At 42.1% G+C, this 9012-nt stretch overlaps 1 protein-coding gene across 7 annotated transcripts in view; it reads left to right on the top strand.

Annotated features, from left to right (window-relative positions):
* Nucleotides 1–9012, top strand: part of LOC148901615 (mitogen-activated protein kinase kinase kinase kinase 4-like) — a 48235-nt gene that overhangs the window by 25575 nt on the left and 13648 nt on the right. For 4 of the 7 annotated variants that reach the window (XM_088989496.1, XM_088989498.1, XM_088989494.1 and 1 more), the window contains 7 exons: nucleotides 2021–2144; nucleotides 2215–2310; nucleotides 2394–2513; nucleotides 3672–3713; nucleotides 6551–6871; nucleotides 7387–7521; nucleotides 8583–8717. In XM_088989496.1, coding sequence (XP_088845622.1) covers nucleotides 2021–2144; nucleotides 2215–2310; nucleotides 2394–2513; nucleotides 3672–3713; nucleotides 6551–6871; nucleotides 7387–7521; nucleotides 8583–8717 — 973 coding nt within the window. The remainder of the gene's footprint in view (nucleotides 1–2020; nucleotides 2145–2214; nucleotides 2311–2393; nucleotides 2514–3671; nucleotides 3714–6550; nucleotides 6872–7386; nucleotides 7522–8582; nucleotides 8718–9012) is intronic. The other 3 variants (XM_088989497.1, XM_088989495.1, XM_088989499.1) reach the window with 2 other exon arrangements.

The following is a 9012-nucleotide window of genomic DNA, read 5'->3' as shown; positions in this document are numbered from 1 at the left end:
AGGAGGAAACAAGATTAGTTCATGTTTAGTCTAAAATGAGCAATGCAGTCGTCTCGTAGGTATGTCTGACTATTTATTAGCTTCAAGTTATGAGGAGATTCTCCCAAAAATAACGTTCTACCAAATATATATACAGTAAAGTCTCGTTATATCGATATCGGATATATCGATAGTCCCGGTTATATCGATACTACAGTAAAGTCTCGTTATATCGATATTCAAGGGAGTCCGAAAAAATATCGATATAACCGGGACTATCGATATATCCGATCCTGCGCCGAACTGCATTAAACAAAAGCCGCCAAAAGACGGCAGCCAAGCGCCATATAAGAAACGGAGCTGGCCATTAGCTCCCTTTTTTTTGGGTCAGAGATGTTCCCCCAATGTTGCCTCAAAATGGCACATATATTTCTTTAATGATTGTAAACATGTATGCTTTAATCTCCAGAACTACAGTGTATTTGAAACATATTCATAACTGGATGTGTAACAAGAAAGCATATTATCCGAATCTGAAGCCAAGTCATTTTTATTTGCATTTGAATAAAAAGTGACATCGGCTGTCCTTTAATACACAGTATGGAATGTTAATAATTTTCAAAATCATCGCGCTTCAGCAGACAAAACAAGAAACATTGTTGCAAAAAACGATTGCATTCATATACAGTACATTGGGCATGTACATAACACAACAGGGAAACTGCAACGCTTACATCTTACTGTATTATGTATACAATTTTAAAAAGTCATCAATCTTCTTCTGCTTCCCATTTTTACCTTTTAACACAAACACTTCAATCTCGTCTGCTACACACGAGCTAGCGTCTGAAAATGAAAATGGCTCTGCTACACGGGTGCTGGGCACGTAACCAAGTCACCTGACCAAGTCGACCAATGGCGCGACTGATGGCGTGACACGTAACCAAGACACGTGACCAAGTTGACCAATGGCGCGACCGATGGCGTGTCACGTGACAAAGTCACACGGCCAAGTCGACCAATAGCGCGACCGATGGCGGCTCATGTGACCAAGTCGACCAATGGCGCGACCGATGGCGGCTCACGTAACAAGACACGTGACCAAGTTGACCAATGGCGCGACGGATATATCGATATAAACAACAAAAATGGCCGGCGGGGGATGAAAAGGAGCACCGTAATAACCGGATTATCGTCATAACCGGGTATCGTACTAAACGGTACTAATTATACATAAAAAGACTAGAAATGTGCAAGGGAAATGAAAATAGTATCGTAATAAGCGGTACTATCGATATAACCGATATCGATATAACGAGACTTTACTGTATTTCTATGCACGCACGGAGAAAATTACATGCAAACAGGGTCGGATATATCGATAGTCCCGTTTATATCGCTATTTTTTCGGACTCCCTTGAATATCGATATAACGAGACTTTACTGTATGTCATTTTTCAATTATCGAAATAAAAATCAACATGATGCAGCAATGCAATATGAGTGCATACAACTGTGCTGTGCATATAATTGGAGTAGTTTGGAATCAATTTCTTTTTAGTACATTTTTCATTATCCATGTTTATATCACATCACGTTAAATCTTGATGAAAAATATACAATACTCACCATAGCGACTGATTATTAAATGTATTAATCATTCAGACCGGTACAGATTGATTTTTCTTGTTTGAAGTTCAAACAAGCTGGCCCTGTGAGGGCAAATCGAAAATCTTATCCATTATGAAGAACTCCTCCTAACAATATAGTTTAAGTTAAGTCGGTCAGCACCACTGATTCTGAAGGCCCTGAGCAGGTTAAATTAACATGGCAACTCATCGAGGCTGGAAACATCCACTTACACAAACTAGAAGTAGTGCGAGCAAGAGAAATGCTACGCACGAGTATACAATACACTGGAATAAATTTGTACAATTTCATCAACCCAAATTTGACATGATTTTAATTATAAATGATGAATTAATAATTGTTTGAATGAATATTATTCAAATATTTCTCACTCTCTCCTTCACTTCTCTAGCTCAATAGTGAATGTTCCTGGTGAATGGACGTTAAGGCGAGAGTTTCTGCGTTTACAGACAGAGGATCGAGAAGAGAGCCGACAGAGGGGCCACAGAGTTGGTGGGGATCAGCAGAGACAACAGGTTAGTTGATTTTATGGGGAGTCATTATTGCACAGTGGTAGATAAAACTGTATAATTGTTGTTATTGCAGAAAGTAGCTGAACAAGAACAATACAAGCAGCAGTTATTGGCTGATCGACAGAGGAGGATCCAACAACAACATGAAAAACGACAACTTTTAGAAGACGTAAGTAGTATTTGTTTGATTTGACATTTATAACTTTTAACAAGAAAATAGAGTAAACTTTGATTTGATTGGAATGTTTCCAGCAACAGAGGAGACAGCTGTCAGAAGCTGCCTTTCAGTGGGCAGAATTGCAAGAGCTTATGCTTGGAGAGGAATCTAATAACTGTGACAACAGAGCCCGAAAGAGAACTGATAGCAAACAGGTAAAGATTACATTTTTATTCAAGTTCGATGAGAACTTGTGTCAAAATGTGCTTAAATTTACAAACTGTTTGAAATGTGATTAATTTAAGTATCTTTTTTGAAATAACACGACTATCCTCCCCTCCTTCTTTCAAATAATGTTGAGACAAAACTCTATCAAATTTGCAGCTAATGTTTTGAGTGATGGAAACCACCGCTAGTGGTCGAGCAGATTTGTGATCATCATAGATACAACACAGCAAGGCAAAACAAAAACAGGTGTAAGATATATACAAATAAATTAATTGAGCATCAAAACAGATTTCCTCAGAAATTGAAAAAGCAGTCACGGTAAAATATTTAGTACAGGGCATTAGCTAAGAGCTTCCCGCCATTTTTCAATCTCTGAATATTCTAGGTCTCCCTTTCAGAGGTGCTCTTCTACAGTATTTCATGACCGTACGGCACACCATATTGATAAGCAGATACACAAGACGCATTGTATTGTTGGACACAAATGTGGTAAAACTGACGCTAGCTTAAGAAATGCTATAGCTTGCATGCACCCTCATATATCTTCTTAAAAATGGCAGCAGGAGCAGAATTTAGTCCAGTTGTACTTTATGTCTGAATCTTCTGTATCAGAAATGAGCGTTCTCAGTCACTCCCACCATTACCACTGTAACGTCTGCATGCTGTCTTCAGTTACGTCCGCCTTTCTTCTACATATGTAACTCAGTGCATACACAAGGTGACTCACATTATTAGATGCCCTGTCAAAACTTCAAGACTTATATGGGCGCCTTATGGTCACACAAATATGGTAATTGTTTTTTTTGTGTGTTATTTGCATTTTTGTACATGCATGTATGCATGTGCCTCTGTGCACTTGTAAAGGCGGGGTGATTTTGAATCCCTCTTAAATTATGGTAGCCTAATCACAAACTAATCCTGTTTCTCTATTACAGTAAAGTCTCGTTATAGCGATATTCAAGGGAGTCCGAAAAAATATCGATATAACCGGGACTATCGATATATCCGACCCTGTTCGCATGTAATTTTCTCCGTGCGTGCATAGAAATAGTATCGATATAACCGGGACTATCGATATATCCGATATCGATATAACGAGACTTTACTGTATGTTTAAATGAAGTATCTTTTTTTGTCTTAAAAAGGACAATGCTGATGTGTCTATCAAGCCTCTGGACTCAGAGCAGGTAACTAATTTTTGTCATTCTTCCATTTTTCACTGATATTTGAATTCTTTGTTTATTGCAGTTGTCAGCATGAAAAGTTGTGCCAACTTGTTCTTATAAAACTATTTTATGCTTTGAAGGAAAATGCAAAATGGGCATGCAAACGATCTGCTACATACAGCATATGTGTGTGTCTGTGTGTGCGTGTGCGTGTGCGTGTGCGTGCGTGTGTGTGTGTGTGTGTGTGTGTGTGTGTGTGTGTGTGTGTGTGTGTGTGTGTGTGTGTGTGCGTGCGTGCGTGTGTGTGTGTGTGTGTGTGTGTGTGTGTGTGTGTGTGTGTGTGTGTGTGTGTGTGTGTGTGTGTGTGTGTGTGTGTGTGTGCGTGTGTGTGTGTGTGAGTGAGTGAGTGAAAGAGGAAAAATGAGTATGATTCAGACTCAGGATGTTCGATATTGGAAAAACATATTGTGTTGAATATTGCAATGTTGATGTATTTAACATGTACCATAAAATTAATATATTATTATCTAATAAACAAAAAAATTAATTTAGACGCACAGAAGTCCAATAACAAAACACCACTCGGGTTTTGATCGGGGGGGCCGTCCCAATCACGCCCGTCCAGGTCTCACTGTCATTGCCCACATGAGCATTGAAATCACCCAACAGAACAAGGGACCAGCACACCCTCTAAGCCTTGGAGAGCCTTAGAGTCTAAGGTGTCCAAAAAGGATGGGTACACCGAACTGCTGTTTGGTGCATATGCACAAACAACAGTCAGAACCCGTCCCCCCACCCGAAGGCGCAGGGAAGCAACCCTTTCGTCTACTGGTATGAATCCCGACGTACAGGCGAGCCGGGGGGCAATAAGTATGCCGACACCTGCTCTACGCCTCTCACCGTGGGCAACTCCAGAGTGGAAGAGAGTCCAACCCCTCTCGAGAGGGCTGGTACCAGAACCCAGGCTGTGTGTGGAGGCAAGCACAACTATGTCTAGTCAAAACTTTTCGACCTCGTACGCCAGCTTGGGCTCCTTCCCTGTAAGAGAGGTGACGTTCCACGTCCCAAGTGCTAGCTTCTGCAGCCCAGCTCACAATGCACCCGATCCCTCTGGCCCCTCCCATGGGTGGTGAGCCCTTGAGAAGGGGGACCCACGTTTCCTCTTCGGGCTGAGCCTGACCGGGCCCCATGGGTGTAGGCCCGGCCACCAGGCGCTCGCCAGCGAGCCCCATCTCCAGGCCTGGCTCCAGGGGCCCCGGTGACCAGGGGCCCCGGTGACCCGCATGCGGGCAAGGGAAAACCAAGTCCATTTATGTTTCTCTTTATATGGGGTCTTTTGAGTCTGACTTTGTCTGGTCCCTCACCAACGACCAGTTTGCCATGGGTGACCCTGCCAGGGGCAGAAAGCCCCAGACAACTTAGCTCCTAGGATCATTGGGACACACAAACCCCTCCACCACGGTAAGGTGACGACGTAACGAGGAGTTACGAAAAGAAAAATGTTAGCACTTGAAGACAGGATAAAAGTAACATGAAAAATAGGAGGAAGAGAAAACTGAAAGTGAATGCTGATCGTAATTTAGCAATTGCTTTACCTTTTTTTTGTACGCTGGCTACATAAAGTGTCGAGTAAGTGTATTATCATACATATGGAATGGAATAAAGATTTAAAGGACACATACATGTGTTATGTGTGCGTGTTTGTGTTTACATCAAAGAAAATATTTGCTCGCGTGAAAAGACCCTGTTGTGAAAAATGTCTAGCTGCAAACATGATTCCACTGGAGAGGAGTTCTACTGCATGGTGTATGTTGCTGCCCTCATGCAAAGTGCCACTATGTGCAATTAGTAATGGGAAATGTAGAAAGACAGCATGTAGGTCAGCCATGGAATTGATTTTGTCAACCTCTGCTGGTAGTGCAATGTGAGGGGAAAATAATTTGTTTTTAATTCTTTATTTTAGAGGTACTCCTGTTAGGATTGTGAAGGAAGGCCATGGCACACACAGTGAAGCAGCTGTGATGTTAGATTTTCAACCAGTGTTTATCACAGCAGGTTTTTCCTTTTGGCTTTAAAGCCTTCTTTTTCTGTCTCGACTGTTTGCTTAATGTCTTCCCTTCCTTTCCTTGTTTTCTCACCGTTGCCTCCCTATGGCATGCACAGCAGGCGTCCTTCTTCTTTTCTGCTATTTCTCTTGTTCTGTCACTTAGTATTCCTTTGAAAACGTTGCTATGACGGTATTTTCAATAGGTTATCAGCAGCATGCCTCCATGTATCATCACTATTGTCTTTCAGTAGTGGAGTGTACACCTCAAAACGCTTTCGGCCGTAAAATCATTGTATACTTATTGTATGTGGTGATGAGATTATACACCTGAACTAAACATTTCATGTTTCAAGTACTCTACACTGTCATTGGAGACAGGCGTTTATTGTTTCGGGGTACTGCATGTCCAATAGTTACTACTGCAGTGCTCAAAATAAATGAGTACACACCCTTCTTGAAAAGTAAAATCTGAATCAGATTTTTTTTTTGTGAGCGGGCAACTAGCATAATCTTTTAAGATGATTCATGAGGAAAGGGGTAAGGGGGGACTAACTATGCCCAAATACATGACTCTTGTTGGATTATAGTTGACAGTGTTTGACTTGTTTCGTACCCTATGCTTATTCATTGTAATATCCAGTTGAATGTTCTTGTTGTGCATTTGGAGTGCTTTCATCTAAATTCTGATTCCAGGCTGTTTTAAAACATTTTGCTCCGTTCGCCCCCTTTTTTGTACATACACAAATTCAGCTTCATTTAGTCGCTCCCTGGCACTGTGTTTCTATATGTGCTTTCCATGTTTGCTGCATAGAGAGCTGTGAATCCAAACCAGCTGCTTCAGCTTAAGGCCAAGCACTCACAGCTTCATCCCCAGTCACCAGCCAAGACCCAACATCAGCAGCCATCGTCGGGCAGGAGATCACACCGCACCCTGCCTAAAGACCAAACGCAGCTCCTGTCCCTGCAGCATGACAACAGGCACGGGGAGAGAGAGAAGGACCGGCAGAGGCAAAAAGAAAAGCCAGAATCATCTGTCCAAATGCTAATGGCTAACAGCAGGAACACTAGTGCTCCTGCCGCCAACGCCGCTGCTTCCCCGTCCAGTTGCAATGCAAACTGCCAGCACTCAGCGGTAAACCCCTTGGCTCCTTGGCTATCAAACAACTTATCATCATCACTGCCGTTCCCCACGTTGTGTTACAGTCTGTCTGTCCTTGGTGTGGCCTTGTATGTTCACAAATCACTGAACTTCTATTTGATGCTCTTGTCTCCCCCTATGTCCCTTACCGCCTGTCACACTTGTAAAGAAAATACTGTACATTAAATGTATTCCCTACTTTCCATTGTCTGAACCTCAAAACTACCATCCTTTTCGGCTGATTAATTAGTAGAGTAGGACTTCCTTTAGTGGCTTTTGACATTAAACTGCACATTCGCAGTGTAATTCTACCCAAAATGGTTGTGAATTGTATACGCACAGCATAAAATTGTTTCGTGCTTCATGAAACCACACGATTGTCTTGTGTTTAGTGTCATCAACTCCTTTTTTGAGGTCCAATGGCTCTCCTTCAATTTGATATTTCCAGTTTTCCTACCCACTTTACTGTATATGGCACACTTAGAGGCGCAATCTGCTTCATGTTTTAGGTTGATTACCAGGACTCCGAGATAGCAAGGATGCTTTTAGCTGCTGGCTTGCCCAATGAGATGCACTCAAGACTAGGTTCTGGTAGCAGTTCTAGTCCTTGTACACCAGCCATGCCGAGAGCTCACATGAACCAGGTAGTATTTCACATTCCTGTCATGAAAATTAACTGCTGTGCAGTGAAACTTCAAAGACAAACGTATACCACTTGAATTTCAATTTGTTCAAATTTTAAACCATTTGCTGGGGGGAACAAAGAGCTGCTGCTTAAAAATGTTGTCAAAACCCACAGGTTTAAAACATTCTGCTCTGTGTTTGTGACCCATGCAAGTCTCATGCAACGTGCATTGTAAATCTGCACTGATGTGGGTTACAAGATGATAGTTTTGTGACTTACGCCACATTAGGCAAGACCACAGCTGAATCCTCTCAGTTCCTTTAAATATGGCGCTCTCACATCTCACAAGAGCGACGGCATTGCCACTTCTTTTTCTTAGTGTGGTACCAGACAACATCAGCAGGTTCCCTCATTTAAAGGACAACCGACGTCTCCGGACAAGTTGTGTCCATAATTTGTAAAATGGCTTCAAATGACTTCTACTGAGCGTATTTTACAAAGATCCCACCGCATATAGCTATATTTTACGTTTCAAGACTGGCGCTGCATATTCCGGAAGTCTTGTTTTTGAGTTGGTGACGAGTCCGTACGTGACGTCACTGAAGGAACGCCCCTGACCGAAAAAAAGACACATTGTAGCAGTCCTTCCATCACATCAATGTATTTTGCTGTACTTGTTTGGTCTGAAAACTTTGTGTTGCACCAAAAAGCCGCCAGAAGAGGGCGGCCAAGCTCCATGGAAGGAATTCATCAGCCCGTAGAAACGGGCTGATCAATTCCTCACAGGAGCCTGGTCGCCATCTTCTGCCCCCTTCCCAGTGGTACATTTCCCCCCAATGTTGCCTCAAAATGGCACAGAATAAATTATTTCATCGATTGCTTTCCTCTTCAGAACTATTTAAATCATATTCATAACTGGATGTGTAACAAGAAAGCATATTCTCCGAATCTGAAGCCATTGTTTTGATTCTCCAGCAATGCAAGACGTCTTGGCGTGACGTCACGAACTTCAACTTTGATATTCCGCAGTACATTATTTGCATAGATTAACATTAATGTGTGTGTTTTTTTTCTCCCCAGAATGCCAATTTGCACTCGAGTCAAGTTGCCCTTCATAGCAGCTCTATGTCAAATATGGCTATCTCAGCTTTGTGCTCGTTTACACCTGCGTCGCCCTCTGATGATGTCTTCTGGGACCCTGAGATGCCACCTAAGGTAGTACTGGCATTTTATCTTTTTTTTAATTGCCCAAGAAGAAAGCGCTCAATGCTATTGCTGACAGTAAGAAGTGCCACATATAGGGCATCTTTGTTGTGTTTTCTTGTGAATGTCATCATAAGGCAAGCTGTCATCAAATGGAGAAAGGTGTTGGTCCTTGGATATGTAGCCCCTCGCATTGTGTGATGTTTTTGTGTCTTTATGTTTCCTGTGTCCACCATACTGAAGTATGTACGCTTTTGGATTTAAGGCATTTTATGTTTTACCACTGTGTCTTTTTTTCAAAACGGAC

The sequence above is a fragment of the Hippocampus bargibanti genome, linkage group LG02, assembly GCF_051943395.1.
Source record: "Hippocampus bargibanti isolate YZ-2025 linkage group LG02, ASM5194339v1, whole genome shotgun sequence".
Classification (NCBI taxonomy): domain Eukaryota; kingdom Metazoa; phylum Chordata; class Actinopteri; order Syngnathiformes; family Syngnathidae; genus Hippocampus; species Hippocampus bargibanti.
Note: the sequence above shows the minus strand (reverse complement) of the source record. Positions and strands in the feature narration are given on the sequence as shown.